General features: G+C 44.0%; 1 protein-coding gene across 1 annotated transcript; it reads left to right on the top strand.

Annotated features, from left to right (window-relative positions):
• Window positions 1–314: 314 nt before the first annotated feature.
• Window positions 315–8,059, top strand: LOC143032537 (uncharacterized). The gene is made up of 2 exons (XM_076197405.1): window positions 315–559; window positions 6,453–8,059. Exons 1-2 carry the CDS (start codon window positions 493–495, stop codon window positions 7,280–7,282), a joined length of 897 nt encoding a protein of 298 aa, XP_076053520.1. The 5' UTR covers window positions 315–492; the 3' UTR covers window positions 7,283–8,059.
• The last annotated feature ends 11,792 nt before the right edge of the window (window positions 8,060–19,851 follow it).

Consider the following 19,851-nt stretch of genomic DNA (forward strand, 5'->3'; position numbering starts at 1 on the left):
TGTTTGAAACTATAAACGATGTATTAAAATGAAAAAAAGTAATGATTACCTTCTAATTTTCTTTTAAAGACGAAGTCTGGGGTCAGTGTGCACGGATACGACGACAAGCTAATTATTATTTTTTTTTTAATTTCTTGTAATAGTTACAATATTTAACACATTTCCATGAAATTATGATAACAAATATAACCGATAACTTATGAGATCCATCATGATGATTTTGTAATTTTGATATAAACAAAGATGACGTCATAACGGACGAACTTCAAAACTTGGTCGGGTTTCAGTTTTGGAATTTTGGATCACTTAAAGTCGTTGAATTCCAGTGAGCGGAAGTCTCGGGAGGTGGAAAAAGGGAAAGACGTGATTTAAAAAATTGGAAAAACGACTTAAGTCATTCTATTCAGGAAAGAAAAAGAAAAAATCACAGCTAGGGTTGTGAACTTAAGTGATTTGACGAGCTATTAGTAAAGTGAAATATTTTATTACCAAATGGAAGACATCAAAGAACAACTGACCAACTTGGGAAAAATGTGGCCTGACTTAAGGATACCAAGAGGTAATTTAAACTAAATATTTAAAACGTTTATTTGAAGAAAAAAAAACTACTGCAAAACAGCTGTTTTAGTTGTATACAGAACGTTTGCCTAGAGTTTGGAATACAAAAAGGTTCTTTAAACTGAATATTTAAAACGTTTATTAAAAAAATGATAAAAAATAAATACAACAAAACAGCTGTTCTAAGTATTGACAGATATTTTATCAAAGTTTGGACCATAAAGATTTAAGGTGGTGGCACACTAAACATTTCTCGCTAGCATGCTACTTGCTTTTTCTACTTCGTTTGAGTAGAGAAAGACTTCGATTACGATCTTTTGTATCTCAAATTTCCAAATGTCAAATTACTTTTACGTCGTATAGTGGGAAGCTCAATGACTAAGAAGTTAAATCTATACGAAGGTTAGACACATTGAGATGTTCTTACGGAAGTCTAGTTACTGTAAATTGAACATTGAAATCGTTTACTTGATCACAAATCTTTATCAAAAACGTTTGATCACAAATCTTAATAAAAACCTGTCTACTTCGAAACAGTAGTATGTAGAAAAGCGTTTGTTATTTGTGCATGTAGGGTTGTTTTCATCCATGACGTATTGTTATCTTGGGTAACAAAGAATTCGCTTCATTTTGCAGCAAATATTGTGTAAACAAGACCGTTTAGGTCACATTAAACACGATCATTACAAACCTAAATGGACACAAGGGCAGAAATGAGGTCCAGAGTACTCCCACTAGGGGGAACAAGTTGCCTACATTTTCCCCACTCCCCTCTCCTCCTCCCCCTTCCCTTCCCTACTCCAAGCTCCTTTCCTCCCTTCACCCGAGCCTCCCTTCCCCCGAATCTCCCACCTCTTCCACACGCCCCTTCCCCCCGCCCAGTCCCCCGCCCCTTCACCCTGCCCAGTCTCCCTCCCCTTCCCCCCGCCCAGTCCCCCGCCCCTTCACCCTGCCCAGTCTCCCTCCCCTTCCCCCCGCCAGTATCCCTTCCCCCCCGTCCAGTCTCCCTTCCCTTCCCCCCCGCCCAGTCTCCCTTCCCTTCCCCCCGCCCAGTCTCCCTTCCCTTCCCCCCGCCCAGTCTCCCTTCCCTTCCCCCCCGCCCTGTCTCCCCTTCCCCCCCGCCTCGTCTCCCTTCCCTTCGCCCCCGCCCAGTCTCCCTCCCCTTTGCCCCCGCCCAGTCTCCTTCCCCTCCCCCTCCCAGTCTCCTTCCCCTCCCCCCTCCCATTCTCCCTTCCCCTCCCCCTCCCCCTCCCATTCTCCCTTTCCCTCCCCCTCCCATTCTCCCTTCCCCTCCCCCCTCCCATTCTCCCTTCCCTTCCCTCCGTCGAGTCTCCCTTCCCTTTCCCCCGTCTCCCCTTCCCCCTCGCCCAGTCTCCCTTCTGTTCCCCCAGCCCTGTCTCCCCCCCTTCCCTCCACCCAGTCTCCCCCCCCTTCCCTCCACCCAGTCTCCCTCCCCTTCCCCCCGCCCAGCCTCACATCCCTTCCCCCCGCCCAGTCTCCCTCCCCTTCCCCCCGCCCAGCCTCACATCCCTTCCCCCCGCCCAGTCTCCCATCCCTTCCCCCCGCCCAGTCTCCCTCCCCTTCCCCCCGCCCAGTCTCCCATCCCTTCCCCCCGCCCAGTCTCCCTCCCCTTCCCCCCGCCCAGTCTCCCTCCCCTTCCCCCCGCCTAGTCTCCCATCCCTTTCCCCCGTCCAGTCTCCCATCCCTTCCCCCGCCCACTCTCCCATCCCTTTCCCCCGCCCAGTCTCCCATCCCTTCCCCCCGCCTAGTCTCCCATCCCTTCCCCCCGCCCAGTCTCCCATCCCGTCCCCCCGCCCAGTCTCCCATCCGTTCCCCCCGCCCTGTCTCACATCCGTTCCCCCGCCCAGTCTCCCATCCCTTCCCCCCGCCCAGTCTCCCATCTCTTCCCCCGCCCAGTCTCCCATCCTTTCCCCCCGCCCAGTCTCTCATCCCTTCTCCCCGCCTAGTCTCCCATCCCTTCCCCCCGCCCAGTCTCCCATCCCTTCCCCCCGCCCAGTCTCCCATCCCTTCCCCCCGCCCAGTCTCCCATCCCTTCCCCCCGCCCAGTCTCCCATCCCTTCCCCCCGCCCAGTCTCCCATCCCTTCCCCCCGCCCAGTCTCCCATCCCTTCCCCCCGCCCAGTCTCCCATCCCTTCCCCCCGCCCAGTCTCCCATCCCTTCCCCCCGCCCAGTCTACATCCCTTCCCCCCCCCGCCCAGTCTCCGATCCCTTCCCCCCGCCCAGTCTCCCATCCCTTCCCCCCGCCCAGTCTCCCATCCCCTCCCCCCGCCCAGTCTCTCATCCATTACCCCCGACCAGTGTCTCATCCCTTCCCCCCGCCCAGTCTCTCATCCCTTCTCCCCGCCCAGTCTCCCATCCCTTCCCTCCGCCTAGTCTCCCATCCCTTCCCCCCGCCTAGTCTCCCATCCCTTTCCCCCGCCCAGTCTCCCATCCCTCCCCCGTCCCCAGTCTCCCTTTCCTCCCACCTGCCCAGTCTCCCATCCCTTCCCCCCGCCTAGTCTCCCATCCCTTTCCCCCGCCCAGTCTCCCATCCCTTCCCCCCTCCCCAGTCTCCCTTTCCTCCCACCTGCCCAGTCTCCCTTTCTTCCCCTCTCCCCACCTAGTCTCCCTTTTCCCCATCACGCCCAACCTCCCCTCCTTTCCCCAAAACCGGGCAGTCTCTCTTCCCTTCTCCCCCGCTTAGTCTCACTTCCCTTTCCCTCCCTCGCCCAATCACACTTCCCTCCACCGCCCCCACCCCGACCCCCCCTGGACCGTGTGTGCGTTCGTGTGTTTACATGCGCTTGCTTGTGTTTTAACATACGTATATGCAAACTTCATATGCGTGTTTTTTAGCGCATGTGGCTTAAGTCTGCTCACCGTCCTGTTTGTGTGCTTGCGTGCGCGCTTTACTTGTGTGCTTGCGTGCGTCCGTGCGCGAGAATGTGTTATTTGAAACGAAGGCTAAACATACGTCGTAATCATGTTTGTGTTGTGTATCACATAGCTTTCGTAGAGTGATTATCCGTAGAATTAGTCTTCTTTACTTCTTTGTTTCATATAATGAAAGGTGGGAATCTTCCCTCTTAATAACAAGAATCATCTTTCTCCCTTGATTGCTCTGTCGATTGGGCTTATTGTGCGGAGGGTTGGACCTAACGTATCTGTTCATTCGTAGCCTTCCCTGAGACGCCGATGTCATTCTAAGGAAGATGATATAGCAATGGCTGGTTATCATGAGCGCATTTTTTTTTTGTAGCATAATATAGATGTTACGTTGATTTTATCTAATTTGACTTCTTGCAGGCGTGTATTTTGAGAAATTGTGTGATGAGAATGCTGAGGTCGGTAAAAATAACGTACGATGGGCAGACACTGTGGTGGTAAAGTAAGGTTCGACGAACAAAGTATTAGGGGAGACGAGCAAAGTAATAGGGGAAGACGATCAAAGTATTGGGGAAGACGATCAAAGTATCGGGGAAGACGATCAAAGTATCGGGGAAGACGATCAAAGTATCGGGGAAGACGATCAAAGTATCGGGGAAGACGATCAAAGTATCGGGGAAGACGATCAAAGTATCGGGGAAGACGATCAAAGTATCGGGGAAGACGATCAAAGTATTAAGGGAAGACGATCAAAGTATCGGGGAAGACGATCAAAGCATCGGTGAAAACGATCAAAGCATCGGTGAAGACGAGCAAAGCATCGGGGAAGACGATCGAAGTATCGGGGAAGACGATCAAAGCATCGGTGAAGACGAGCAAAGCATCGGGGAAGACGATCGAAGTATCGGGGAAGACGATCGAAGTATCGGGGAAGACGATCAAAGTATCGGGGAAGACGATTAAAGTATCGGGGAAGACGATCAAAGTATCGGGGAAGACGATCAAAGTATCGGGGAAGACGATCAAAGTATCGGGGAAGACGATGAAAGTATCGGGGAAGACGATCAAAGTATCGGGTAAGACGATGAAAGTATCGGGTAAGACGATGAAAGTATCGGGTAAGACGATGAAAGTATCGGGTAAGACGATGAAAGTATCGGGGAAGACGATCAAAGTATCAGAGATGAAGAATTTCTGGGAAGTCGTTCTGTTATGTCTTTGTTTAACATTCTCATAATTCAATCGACCGCCTCGCTATCTGAAAGGTCAACCACTACTGAACACATAACTTGTCCTGGCAGTAGGAAGGTGAAAAGGTGGAGTACCATTAGGTACGGAAGGGGTTAATATAGATAAATGAAAAGTTGACGTGACCCGAGGGTGAGGTAGTGACTTTGATGAATCATGCTTTTAGAAAGTGGGAAGTTGCTGGTAACACAATTTTTTCTTGTGAATAGTGCCTACGTTTAAGGCGATGGGGAGATGTGGTCAAGAAGAAATGAGAAGATTGGTGTAGAAAAGAGTAAAAAGATGGGGGGGGGTTAGGATTAAGAGTGGAATGGTTGTGTGACTGAATGGAGGAGGTAAGGAAAGAGGGAACTACGAGTCGATTGTGGGATTTGGATGAGGCAGCCCCTAGATGAGATGGATCAAGCACAAACAAGGAAAAAGACAAAATGGTAGAAATTTTGATGTCATCAACAAAATCAATTAATTCGCTTGTTCATCGTTCTATTTTATTAATACTTTTTCAGTTTTAGCTTTTTTCATTCATCTATTCTTATTTATATTTATTCGTATTAATTTGTATTTTTTATTTGTTTGTAGGGCCTACTTGTGCTTTTATGTCGAGAAATCATTTAAGAATTGTCTTTTGGGTCCGACCTTTTTAATGACCAAAAGGTCTTCAGTCGGCACATTTTATTAATATATTTTATTGTTCCTCGTTGGCATAAAATACGTTGTAGTTAAAAAGAATTAAAAATTAAAGTAGGCAAAAAAAGAAAAAAATAGTGCTTCAGATACCAGTATCAGTTGCTGGTGCATATCATGGAGCTTGTAGTAGGAGGCTTGATTTGTTTTATTGAAAGTTAGCCCATTAAACATGTAGTCTTTGAATGTCCTTTTGTATGTGAAAGAAAGCGAGATTTCTTCAGGGGTGACTACAAAATTCTGCCGAATATAAATCCCAGATCCATTGTATGGAAATGTTTGTATTTTTGCGTGTATATATTCAAAATGTATAAATACCTGTATGTGCACGCGTATTCTTGTGTGTGTATGCGACTATATACTATGACAATAATCCATTTATGGTCATTTGCTGGGTATATTGTAAAGTTTCTTGAATCTTGACATCCCATGCCTTTCCTTTGTCCTTTTGGCCTATGTAGTTAATCAGTTCGTACTAAAATGTATATCATACAGTACTGAGTGTGTATGCGACTATATACTATGACAATAATCCATTTATGGTCATTTACTGGGTATATTGTAAAGTTTCTTGAATCTTGACATCCCATGCCTTTCCTTTGTCCTTTTGGCCTATGTAGTTAATCAGTTCGAACTAAAATGTATATCATACAGTACTATTTTTTATTTACGTGTGATGGTATGTGCACTGGTGGTGTAAGCGGATACGTGCTCGTCTCTCTTTGTGGGTTCAAATCCCACACCCCTCTTAGATTCTCAACAGTGACTGTTATCTGCTTCAGCAGTCCCTAAATCTCATGATACAGCAAAGGTGACTGCTTCGGCCGCAGATACGTGGCTCCTAATGTAGGCTCCTTAGCATCCTATGATTTTGATTGGATTGATCCTTCATATGTCTGATTCTTTTTGTGATTTCAATGTTGATGAATTCTAAAATAATGTTTATCATAGTTCAACAATGCCATTTTTTGGGGAGGGAGGAGGCAGGTGAGTAAGATTTTTTAAATTTAATTTGAATATATTGGACACGGAGAGACGCAACAATTGGAGCTTCATGTTCGTATTTCTCTTTGTAGGTTTTAAGACGAATTGTACTTCGATAATGGAGACCCCTTCTGCTGACAATGCTGCCCTTGTCACGGACTCAAAACCACCACAGTTCTTCGCCAAGATGGCCTTGCCTCAGTACAAAGACGTAACAACCTCTGAATACATCAGACCCTTCACAATGTTCGGGTTTCAGCCTGTGGCGAAGTTAGGTCATCATTGTCTTGTGTGCAAAAGGAGTCTTGCGCCCGAAGAAGACATCGAGTCACACGTGAAGATGCACCAGAAGGAGTCTCCTCATTCTTGCAGAGAATGTGGTATGAAGTTTCAAAGTCTGTCGAAGTTGAGTAACCACCGACGCATGCATAAGATTTTGGGGTTGTACACTTGTATATTTTGCTGCCAGAGGTTCATCTTCGACAGCCAACGAATGATCCATACAATCACGATGGTGTGTAGACAGAAAGTAAGGATACTCGGCAGGAAGGTCGATTCAGGCATTGTGTGTCTGATTTGTCATGTGGTGTTTAAGACGAAGGCTCAGCTCTTTAAGCACACCAGGAAGCATGATCTCAACGTCTCCTACAAGTGTTCTTTGTGTTCTTTCGATCTGGCCAGGTGCGCTCCTGAGGAGGCCATCGGCCATATACAAACGAAGCACGCGTGGTTCTTTCGGAGAATTAACCGGATGAAGAGACCCCAGGGGTCGAAGAGTCTCCAGCCCGACGCCAAAGAGGAGAAACACTCGGAGGAACAGGCTGGTAAAAAGGATTCCGAAGAGCTAGAGGACAAAAGTGGACCTTCAGGATTAAAGGACTTGGTCCCGAATTCTGAGGAACGTCTCGAGAGTAAAGATTGAAGGTCTCGGTTTCAACTCGAAGTTCCATAACGAGAGCTGCACGTGATATTATCAACATGATGTTGTGACAAGTTCAGGAAGGCGGATAAAGAAGACATGGGTCATGGACCGAGTTTATTCCAGATGGGTTTCACACTAAGTTTCTTCATTCCTCGGAGGAGACTTGGGGGCGAAATCGGTCAGGATGAAACTCTGACCAAGACCTATGTTTTCTTTCTCCATCTTCCTCAAATTAACTTCTGTAGGTAATTCGTATGGTTCTCTTGGTCTAATAATGTATTTTATTCGGTCTCCCTCTTGGCTATATCAGGAGTGTAAAGGCGTTCACACTGGGTTATTTTTCCTTAGACTGTTGTACTAGATTTGCAGCCAGCAGCTTTCGGGAAGAAATCTAATATGTTGGAGGAAGATGATTTCCCCCAGCATATCAATGGACGTTTTATGTAATAGTATTGAGAAAACAAAATAATTTGCCATAGTTATTTTACGCCAAAAAAGTTTGAGGTGGGCTGTACCGCCGATTAATCCGAGGTTGGAGCAAAAATAGCAGTGTGATAACCTCTTAAAGACTGACACGATAAATTTGGATTGAGTGTTAGAACTAGTTATTGATTTGAACTAGGTTTCGTCGTAAGGTTGACTTTTTTCTCTAGTCAAGAATATACTTTTGATAGATGCGTGTTCGTAATAATTTTTCGATAATATGGAGACTCCCGTTCGATATTTAGTGATTAATTCTATAATATTTCGTTCACTTAGGGGAGTGTCATCGTTTGGAAGGTACTTATCAGTATAATTATATATATATATAAATATATATATATATATATATATATATATATATATATATATATATATATATATATATATATCATATTATTTTTATTGTATATTTCATTTCTATCCGTTTTTCTAATGTGCAAATGTTTTTGTTTTTCTGAAACTGTATTTGTTTGTTTTATTTATTTGTCGCTTTTTATTAGTTGATTTTGTTTGTGCAGTGCGTATATTATAATGTTAATGAAGATTCCCATCTTTAGTCTTGATCAGATATTACGACGGTGAGTTTGGATTTCGTGAATAATGTCTTATGTTAAGGTCTCCGAATTTAACATGGCCAGTATAATAAATGATCAGGTCAAACCATTAGTGCCTGAGTTCTTACTGAATAAAATTTTCTGATAAAAAAAACGGATGGAGATGATCTTTAATATTTAGAGGTTAAAAAGCGCAGTTGGAAGAAACCTTGTGAAGTGTTTCCTGTGAGACGATTTTGTTCAATTGAACAATTGTGAACATTTGTCCTTACCAGGACATTTGGACCCGACCTCTCTGTGTTTACCTTACCCCCCTGCAATTCTGTTGTACATAGGCTTGATACTTCTAAAGTGACGCGATGCAAATCATATCTTAGTAGAAATTTATATTTGAGTATTTGATGGATGTGTTATCTAATATGAAATTGGCAGTTGCCAACAAGTGTACCAAATTAAACACCTTTGTTAGTTCGACGTTTTGTTACAGATTTATTAAATACTTAGCCCCACTGGCGGTGTCATCAGAAGCATGCTGGTCTCGCATCTAGTTGTGGGTTCGAATCCCGCACTCGTATGTGTACCACGACTATGTACTTGATAAAGCTGTAACAAGCGGAACCTCGTATGGCTCCATCCTTGTATGGTATTTATGATGATGGACGTGTTATCTAGTCATAAGATAATTTTTGGGATTGTTTTATCGTTGACAATATTTTGTAATATCTAGAAATGACATGCGGGTAATGGTCGGATATTGTTCCGCATTTCGACGAACTTTAGACATAAACTTTGATAACTATAAAAATAAATTATTTTCATTCCTTCCGTTACCAGAATGACTTGCGTAAAATAGAATCAGGAAGGGTACTGTTCGGAAAAAAATATATTGTTTATCTATTTTACCTATAATTCTCCCGGATGAAATTAACTTTTGTCCCATGGGATTCTTGGCAAAATGATCCAATACTCAAACCATTAGTACACATTTAAACCTTTAAAAAATGGTGTTCCCTCAGCTGAATAAATAGATACATATTCTATCAAGTGGTTATATCAATAGAAGGTATATCCAGAGTTCAATGAAATGGTCAGCTAGAAGGCATATGTTAAAAGCTGTATTGTCAAAGTGGTGTGACGCAACAGACCCTACAGGGGAAATCTGAGACAGGCCATTTAAGGCTTCCGGAAGCTCCTTTAATACTTCCGGAAGCTCTCTTGAGACTTCTGGAAGCTCCCTTAAGACTTCCAGAGTATCTCTTGAGACTTCTGGAAGTTCCCTTAAGACTTCCAGAAGTTCTCTAAAAGCTTTCGGAAGCTCCCTCAAGACTCCGAAAGCTCCTTTACTACTTCCGGAAACTCTCTGCTGCATCCAGAAGCTTCTTTGAGACTTCCGGAATCTAATTTGACTTCCGGAAGCTAATTAAGTACTAAAAGCTAAAGACTTGCGGAATCTCCTTTGAGACTTGCGGAATCTCCTTTGAGACTTGCGGAAGCTCCTTTGAGACTTGCGGAAGCTCCTTTGAGACTTGCGGAAGCTCCTTTGAGACATGCCGGAAGCTCCTTTGAGACATGCCGGAAGCTCCTTTGAGACATGCGGAAGCTCCTTTGAGACTTGCCGGAAGCTCCTTTGAGACTTGCAGGAAACTCCTTTGAGACTTGCCGGAAGCTCTTTTGAGACTTGTCGGAAACTCCTTTGAGATTTCTCCTTGAGACGTGCCGGAAGCTCCTTTGAGACTTACCGGAAGCTCCTTTGAGACTTGCGGAAGCTCCTTTGATACTTGCGGAAGCTCATTTGATACTTGCGGAAGCTCATTTGAGGTGAATAAAATCACCAGGCGCCAGCAGCCTGAGGAGAGAAATCGGAAAGACCTCTGGGGACTTTACAGCTAACCACCTTAAGGGGAGGTGCTTACGCCAGGAAGTGCTGAGTAGCTGCGACCGAAGCAGTCGCCTCTTCCCTGTTATGCGCTTAGGAGGCTGGGCAGGTCACTAGTCACTGCTGGGAATCGGAGAGGAATGCGGAATTCGAACCCACAACTAAGCGAATGTGAGAACAACACACTTCCAGTGACGTCACCAGCGGTGCTATTCTTAGAAATTACTCCTTCATCTTTGTTTGGAAGGAAGGACGTCCTCGGGGTTAGCCGGGGGAGTACCCGAGGCTTATGTGTGTGTGTGTACAGGGGAGGTGTGGTTATTATGTATATACCCTGGGAAAGACACGGGGAGGACCCGGTATGGAACAGACGCATTGGGTGGGATGTCCAGGCCTCTGGAACGTGGTTGACACTTCCCTTCCTCCTCCACTTCCCTCCCACGCCACTGCGGCGCCTTGAGACGCCACTGCGGCGCCTTGAGACGCCACTGCGGCGCCTTGAGACGCCACTGCGGCGCCTTGAGACGCCACTGTGGCTCCTTGTTACAACACTGTGGCTCCTTGTGACGACACGGTGGTTCCTTGAGACGACACTGTGGTGCTTTGAGACGAAACTGTGGCGCCTTGAAACGAAAACTCTGGCGCCTTGAGACGACACTGTTGCTCCTTATGACGACACTGTGGCTCCTTATGACGACACTGTGGCGCCTTGTGACGACACTGTGGCTCCTTGTGACGACACTGTGGCTCCTTGTGACGACACTGTGGCTCCTTGTGACGACACTGTGGTGCTTTGAAACGTCACTGTGGCGCCTTGAGACGAGAGTGTGGCACCTTGAGACGACACTGTGGCGCCTTGAGACGAAACTATAGTGCCTTGAGACGATATTGTGGTGCCTTGAGACGACAACCGTGGCTCCTTGAGACGACACCGTGGCTCCTTGAGACGCCATCGTGGCCCCTTGAGACGCCACCGTGGCACCTTGAGTCACCACCGTGGTGCCTTGAGACGCCACCGTGGTGCCTTGAGAAGCCACCGTGGCGCCTTGAGACGCCACCGTGGCGACTTGAGACGCCACCGTGGCGACTTGAGACGCCACCGTGACCCCTTCAGACGCCACCGTGGCTCATTGAGACGACATCGTGGCCCCTTGAGACGCCACCGTGGCGCCGTGAGAAGCCACCGTGGCGCCTTGAGACTTCACCGTGGCGCCCTGAGACGCCACCATGGTGCCCTGAAACGCCACCGTGGAGCCCTGAGACGCCACCGTAGTGCTCTGAGGCGCCACCGTGGCGCCCTGAGACGCCGCCGTGGCGCCCTGAGACGCCGCCGTGGCGCCCTGAGACGCCGCCGTGGCGCCCTGAGACGCCGCCGTGGCACCCTGAGACGCCGCCGTGGCGCCCTGAGACGCCACCGTGGCTCCCTGAGACGCCACCGTGGCGCCCTGAGACGCCACCGTGGCGCCCTGAGACGCCACCGTGGCGCCCTGAGACGCCACCGTGGCGCCCTGAGACGCCACCGTGGCTCCCTGAGACGCCACCGTGGCGCCCTGAGACGCCACCGTGGCTCCCTGAGACGCCACCGTGGCGCCCTGAGACGCCACCGTGGCGCCCTGAGACGCCACCGTGGCGCCCTGAGACGCCACCGTGGCGCCCTGAGACGCCACCGTGGCGCCCTGAGACGCCACCGTGGCGCCCTGAGACGCCACCGTGGTGCCTCGAGTCGCCACCGTAGCGCCCTGTGACGTCATCATGACGTTTGTTCACCATGATACCTCTTGACGTCACCACGAAGCCTTTTGACGTCACTAATGTTTTATGACGTGGCACCCACGTCCTCGGGTGAATGGAATGGCCAGAATAAAATTGGGAATGGTCGCCTCTCCATGATTGATTTTATTTCACTTTATTTTATTTTATTTTATTTTATTTTAAAATTTTCTTATTGTGCGGGGGAATCATGGTCCCTGATAACGAGTTTGTAGAAAAAAAAATTGTTTTATTTTCTTTTATTTATGTAATATTTTATCTACTTATTTGTTTATCCAATTATTTGTATATATATGTTGATTTATTTTCTTATTTTGTTTACTATTTTTTATTTATTTATCTTTTGTTATGAATTTTATTCTAATACCAAAACGTGGAAGCAAGATTTAGGGAAACTGGTTTTTACAGTTGTTCATTATCGTAATTGTGGCGGTTTCGATTCTTCGGCCGTGATCTAAACGCGACAGGAATGGAGCGCTCGACCGAAATCGACCTGCATGCCTACCCGAGTTCGTATCTAGGAAAGAAGCGCTGGTAAACTAAGCAACAAACAATGACAGCAGCAACAATAGCAACAGCAACAGCAACAGCAACTGCAACAGCAACAGCAATAGCGACAGCAACAACAACAACAGAATCATTGAGTATATACCCCCCGCTTTCCTGCCTGCCTTTCCGTCTACGATAGAATCGCTGGTAAAAAAAGTTAACAACAATAACAAATGGCCTGTCCTCGGTTTCCTTCCTGGCTTCCTATCTAGATAAGAACCGCTGGTAAACCACAGTCTATAAAATCAACAGCAACAACAGCTTCCTTTCTGCCCCATTTTCCTGCCTGCATTTCATACCGTCGGCCTGCCCCTATATGCTCTTGTTTTAATTTCTTCATTTTTTTCCTTCTGATTATTCCTCTTTCTCCTTAGCAGCTGCCTGACTGACAGCATGTCTGCTCCCCCTCCCCCTCCCCCTTCCCAGCCCACTCGTCTAATTTCCTGTGGAAACACTCACACTCTCTCTCTCTCTCTCCCTCTCTCTCTCTCTCTCTCTCTCTCTCTCTCTCTCTCTCTCTCTCTCTCTCTCTCTCTCTCTCTCTCTCTCTCTCTCTATCCCTCCCTCCCTCTCTCTCTCTCTCTCTCTCTCTCTCTCTCTCTCTCTCTCTCTCTCTCTCTCTCTCTCTCTCTCTCTCTCTCTCTCTCTCTCTCTCTCTCTCTCTCTCTCTCTCTCTCCTGTTCCTCCCCCTCTCTCTCCCTATCCTCCCTCTCCCTCTCCCTCTCTCTTTCTCTCTTTTTAAGAAAGGACTTCATGTTCTTGTGGCCCAAAGAAGCCTAACTGGGTGTGCCAGGGATTCTGGTCCGTAGGGGTGTCACTACAGAGACCCCAAATCAAACGGGACCCCTCTCCTTCAAAAGCTTCGAGATATTTATTACATGTTTTATGGAGACGATATCCTAGGGACTAGGATATCGTCTCCATAAAACATGTAATAAATATCTCGAAGCTTTTGAAGGAGAGGGGTCCCGTTTGATTTGGGGTCTCTGTTCTTCAAAAGGGCAAAGTTGGGACTCCTGTTCTTCAAAAGGTCTACTTAACCTAACCATTTAATTTCTGTATCTTTTATTTTATTTTCTTGCATGGGACCATTATTCATTCTTCAAAGGGGCAAATCTGGGACCGTTATTGTTCGAAAAAGGCAATTGGGGGTCCCTCTTCTTCAAAAACTCCAGTAACTCTTACAGGGTCTATACTCCGCTTCATCAATTCCCCGTTAAATGATGGGTAAACCCGAGGACACCTTTCACCCACCCACCCACCCCTCCACTCTCACTCCTACCCCCAAGAGCGACTGGTAATCCCCACTCTTCGAACTCATCTGGTAATCCCCCCTCCCCCCGCTCCTCCCACCTTCCCCTCCCCCCTTCCCCTCCCCCTCCACCTCCCCCTCCCTCTCCCCCTTCTCCCACATTGCACTGGGTAAGGTAATAATGCGTTGGCAACCTTTTCCCCCCATTCCCCCCACCTCCTCTCCAAGGACGACAGGGCCTACTGGTTGGGGGGGCTGTGGGGGGGGGGAGTCTGTGCTTACCTGGCTGGTGAGCAGTTTGGGGCGGCGGGACTGATTTGCTTGTTTGCTTGTTTGTTTGTAGTATTTTATTTAGTTATTTGTTCATTTAGTTCTTTCTTTATATTTAACATTTTTACCCATCTACCTTTATTTACTTTTATCTCGATTGCCATTTTGTTTAATTTATTAACTTTGTTCATGTTTTATTTACTAATTTTTTTTTTATTTGCTTTTATTTTTCAGCTTATTTGTTGCCTTTTTAATTAGTTTATTTGTCCTTCGACTTGTTCCCTTGGCTGTTTATTGCCTCGGCAGCGTTGTAAGCATTCCTGTAAAGGATAGAGTTGGCAGGATATTTTCCTTTGCTTGTGTGACCTTCATGCATCAGGTTTGTGCGTAAATTGCACAGGAATTACCTCAAGCTCAAACTCTTTGGGTAAGGACGGACGGAGATTCCCAAGACTTCGATAGAGCGAACAAAGCCCTTAGAGACCCCGCCTACGGTATGACTTGGTCTTGAGGTCGCCAGACAGATCTGGTCGGAAAAACCAAAATCTGTCAATACACGATCCAATCTGGTCGGATCTGTCCAGATACGTTCGGCCGCCTCAAAACAAGATCGTACCGTGGATGCGGGCTTTAAGCCTTTGTCATTCACCTCTCTCTTCGTGGCTGGGATCTTGAATCAGGGATTCTCAATTCGCCTTTCGTCACGTATACCAAACATATGTATTGCTGTTGTTTAGCCTCACGGAGAAGACCACTTCAGCACTAAATTTAATCGCTATTCATCGACTGACCCCCAATGCCTTTCGGTTTGAGAACCCAGTAGGGGAATTCTTTGGCCCCCCAGGGGTCTATAGGCCTCAGATTGAGCTCTTCAACTTTATAGATTTCAACAAAGTAAATGGCTGCATATATTCTGCTGTGGTCGTCATTAGAAGGGTTTCAGTTTAGAGAAATCCCCTTTAATCTTGGGGTCTCCTTTTGTTTTGATAATAGTCCACAGGGATAAAAGCGTTGGCTTACTACAGTCCGAAACATCAACAGATATTGTAATGACGAGGTTAAACGTTGAGTTGGGTGGAATAAAAACTGTGACATAGTTCACCATACGAATCAGGTTGAAATGAAGTTGGACGAATCTAATTTGTATTCTCCACCATGAAAGTTGGTGTCGAGATATATTATTGTTGTTGTGTAATGGACTGCAGCTTACCAGCGCTTCTATCCTTATGGAAAATCTAACGCCCCTGTCATGCGTGTCATAACAGACACCTACAAAGGAGAAGCACGCCGACAGGAGACCTTTTGGTCCATAACTAGGTCGGATGCAAAAAAATAATGATAATTAAACAAATAGATAAAAATAATGGTAATATAGATAATAATAAATAGAATAGATAGGTAAAGTTAAACAATAAACAGGTAAATAGTAAATAATAAATGGGCAGTTAAATAATGATAAACAACCAAATGAATAATAAACAGAGATAATAATAAACAATATATAATAAATGGCAGTCATTACAGCATCTTGCTCAGGTGTTTAAAGGAATCTTAAAGCTTCGAATTGAACTACATTGCACTGCCTCTGCAGGAAGTTTAGTCCATTCATTAACTATACGGTTGGCGAAGTTATTTCTATCCACTTCCAAATTAAATCTATTTCCTGACCGTTTGAGACCATTATTTCTTGACTGATTCTCATTTAGTGTGAAAATTTTGTCACCTTTGATGTTGTCAATTCCCTTTAGAATCTTAAAGACCTGTATCAAGTCACCTCTGAATCTACGCTTTTTTTTTTTTAAGGGAAAATAGATTCATATGTTTTAGTCGATTTTCGTATAATTTATTTTTGATACTTGGAACCAGTTTTGTGGCTCGCCAATGTCAAATTCTTTAATGAGATTCGGTGACCATACGGAAACAGCATATTTCAAATGTGGACGGACGAACGACTTAAGAAAGTCTTAATACCTTTGTGGGCCTGTCTGGTGTTGTTGGGAAGAAAGTTAAAGGGTAGGGATATTAACCTTTAGATGAGGACCCTTCACAAGGAAGCGCTGAGTAGCTGCGGCCGAAGCCATCACTTTTGTTCTACTATGCACTACGGGAACTGCTGGGACAGGTAACAGTTGTTGCTGAGAATCGGACAGAAGAGGGGGATTCGAACACACAACCAAGCGAATGCGAGACCATACGTTTCTGATTACGTCACCGGTGGAAGGATAGGAAGGGTGACGGTTCAGGATCCTTCTAGGATGTTTACTGACGAGGTCGGTGAAGGAACGGAATATATTCTTGATTCACCATAGCCTTGGGTCATGTGTTGGACTCGTGATCGACAGCTATTACCCTCCCGGGTGAGAGCTCAGAGCTCGTATATGGCCCGATCTATGGGTAATGCTGTGAAGTTACACACAGTCCCAACTCCTTGCCCACCAAAATTGGAGTGCCGGTTCATAATGCAGCGATGCTGAAACTTTCAGCCCTTGTGGGGAACTCGAACTCGGATAGCTAAATTTGCGGACGCGAGTGGTACCATTGTGTGTCAACTTAGGGAAAGCTGTAGTGAGGGATTTTCATTTAAAGGGTGTTCACCTTTGCTCGCGGTTACGTCCTTCATTTGCGCTTCGTCACGGTTCCTGACGGTGAGTCATCATTGTTCCAGATCTTCCTAGGAGGAGACTAACGGTGAACTATGTAATGGGGGAGGGGCTGCTCGCTTGATGGACGTAGTCTTCTTTTTCTTCTTTTTCTTTTTTTCTTCTTCGCGTTCTTCTTCTTCTTCGAGTTTTTCTTCTTCGCGTTCTTCTTCTTCGAGTTCTTCTTTTTCTTCTTATCTATCTTCTTATTTTTCTTCTTATTTTTTCTTCTTTTTCTTTTTCTTTTTTCTTCTTAATTTTCTTTTTATTTTTTTCTTTTTTCCATTCACTTTTTCTTTTTCTTCTTTTTCTTTTTCTTTTTCTTTTTATTTTCTTCTGTTTCTCTTTCTTTTTTCTTTTTCTTTTTCATCTTTTTCTTCTTTTCCTTCTTTTTTATTTTTTATTTTATTTTTCTTCTCCTTTTCCTTCTCCTTTCCCTTCCCTCTTCTTGTTTCTCTTCTTTTCATCTTTTTCCTCTTTTTTTTTATCCTTTTCTTCTTTGCCTTTTCTTTCTTCATTTTCTTCTTATTCTTTTGTTTTTCTTTTACTTTCTTTTTCTTTTTTCTTCTATTTTTCTTTTTCTTCTTTTCCTCTTTACTTCTTTTTCCCCTTTTCTTCGTTTTCTTCTTTTTCTTTTTGTCCTTTTTTGTATTTTGTTTTTCTTTTTCTTTTTCTTTTTCTTCTTGTTCTTTTTCTACTTCTTGTTTTTCTTCTTTTTTCTTTTCATTTTTTCTTTCTTTTTTCCTCTTTTTCTTTTTCTTTTTTCTTTTTCTTTTTCTTTTTCTTCTTTTTCTTTTTCTTCTTGTTTTTCTTGTTTTTCTTATTTTTCTTCTTTCTCCTGTTCATCCTCTTTTCTTCTTTTAAACCTTTTTCACATTTTTCTTCTTTTTCTTTTTTCTTCTTTCTTTTTTCCTTTTTCTTCTTCTTTTTCTTTTTACTTTTTACTTATTTTTTCTTATTTTTCTTTTTGTTCTTTTTGTTCTTTTTCTTTTTACATTTTTGGCTTTTTCGTCTTTGGTTCTTTCTTCTTTCTCTATTTTCTTCGTTTTCTTCTTTTTCTTTTTCTCCTTTTTCTTCTTTTAGTTCCTTTTGTTCTTTTTCTTTTTTGTTTTTTCTTTTTTTTCTTTTTTTTGTTATTCTTTTTCGTCTATCTTCTTTTTCTTCTTTTTCTTCTTTTTTCTTATCTTCTTTTTCTTATTTTACTTTTTCTTTTTCTTTTTCTTCGTTTTCATTTTCATTTTTCTTCTTTTCCTTTTTTTTTTTCTTTTTCTATTTCTTATTCCATTTCTTTTTCTTTTTCTTCGTCTTTTCTTCGTCTTTTTCTTCGCCTTTTTCTTCGTCTTTTTCTTCGCCTTTTTCTTCGTCTTTCTTCGTCCTTTTCTTCGTCTTCGTCTTCGTCTTTTTCTTCGTTTTCTTCGTCTTTTTCTTCTTTCTCTTTTTCTTTGTCTTTTTCTTCTTCATCCTTTTCTTCTTCTTTGTCTTTTTCTTCTTCGTCGTCTTTTTCTTCTTCATCTTTTTCTTCTTCGTCTTTTTCTTCTTCGTCTTTTTCTTTTTCTTTGTATTTTTCTTCTTTTTCTTCTTTGTCATTTTCTTCGTCTTGTTCTTCTTCGTGTTTTTCTTCGTGTTTTTCTTCTTCTTCGTCTTTTTTTTTTCTTCGTCGTCGTCGTCGTCTGCTCCATCTCATTTTTTTTTGCTTCGTTCATCATCTTTTTCTTCGATGTGTTTTTGTCTTCGACTTTTTGTTCATCTTCAATTTCTTCGTTCTCTTCGTCTTGTCTTGTTTTCTTTGCCATCTATGCTCCGGTTTCTTTGTTGTCTTCGTCTCCTATGTTTTCGCCTTCGTCATAATATGTTACAGATTATTTAAGTACATTGACACATTCAACAGCGCATAAAGATACTATTAGCATCAACACCAACATCAGTAGTACAAGTAGGACCACCATTACCAGTAGTACAAATAGCACCACCACCACCACCAGTAGCATCACCAGAACCACCAACACTACCACCAACACCAACACCACCAACACCACAACTCCACCAACACCACCAAATTAGATGTTAACTCGAATACTTCGTGATCATCAAACTTAATTTTTCATTTCGCTCGAGTCTCGACCTTTACCACATGGCGTTGATTCCCACAGTCTCCCAAAGCCCTGTTCACTGCGTCATACAGAGACCTTGTAGAGATCTTTCCTCTGAGACCGGTTCCAAGTCTCTATCTTTTGGGAGATAATATTGGTTTTCCACAAAAAATCCCACGGTCGACTACGTCATATAGAGACCTTAAAGAGACCTTTCTATCAAAACCTATTTAACATCTCAAGACCTTGGGAGACTTGAATGATCTTTCACTCATAGTTCCCACGTCTCTCGAAGGCTAACTACAAGAGGCAGAGACTTGTCGACCATGCTATAGACTATGAAGAGACATTTCCATTAAGACTATAGTCTGTGGACTCCAAGAAGTCTATTCAGGTCATTACCTGTTTCTTATATGGTCCACTTCCTAGACCAATTCATTTCCTGTAGCGATCGGTCTGTCCCAACAACTTCGGATAACCTGTAGATTAAGGTAAGGGTAAAAAAAAAAGAAAAAAAAAAGAAGAAGAATATATAAGTAAATAAATGAATACACAAACAAATAAATAAACAAACAAATAAATGAATAAACATAGATAAATTAGAATACAATAGAATAAAATATAATAGAGTAGAATAGAATGGAATAGAATAAATTGGAAAAATAATAAATAAATAAAAGTAAATAAATAAACACATAGGTAAATTAAATAGAATACAATAGAATGAAATATAATAAAGTAGAATACAATGAACTAGAATAGGTTGGGAAAAAATCTATAATGGGGATCCACCGAAGGTCACGTGACCAAGTGAGGACAAAAGGGACCGATAGTGGTGAGGAAGTGTCAGACATGCCCATGTGTATTAGGGAGTGAGTGAGTGAGTGAGTGAGTGAGTGAGTGAGGGAGTGGGTGTGGGAGCTAGGGATCCCCCACTTTCGCATTGGATTGACGTAAAAGAGGCGGAACTCCCACATGTCGAAATCCCAACTTTCTGACAGTCGTGACGGATCACCCTTCCACTCTCCCACTCCCTCCTCCCCACTTCTATGCACTGAAGTTGGAGAGTTGTCGTATGTTATAGTT

Source organism: Oratosquilla oratoria, chromosome 14 (genome assembly GCF_046742065.1).
Source record: "Oratosquilla oratoria isolate Oo_2021 chromosome 14, ASM4674206v1, whole genome shotgun sequence".
NCBI classification, from domain to species: Eukaryota; Metazoa; Arthropoda; class Malacostraca; order Stomatopoda; family Squillidae; genus Oratosquilla; species Oratosquilla oratoria.

What these genes read in the sequence shown, in the direction of transcription:
- LOC143032537 (XM_076197405.1), top strand. Translation starts at nt 493, where the DNA reads ATGGAAGACATCAAAGAACAACTGACCAACTTGGGAAAAATGTGGCCT. An exon ending in TGACTTAAGGATACCAAGAG is followed by an intron (nt 560 to 6,452) that starts GTAATTTAAACT and finishes TTCTCTTTGTAG; the next exon opens with GTTTTAAGACGAATTGTACT.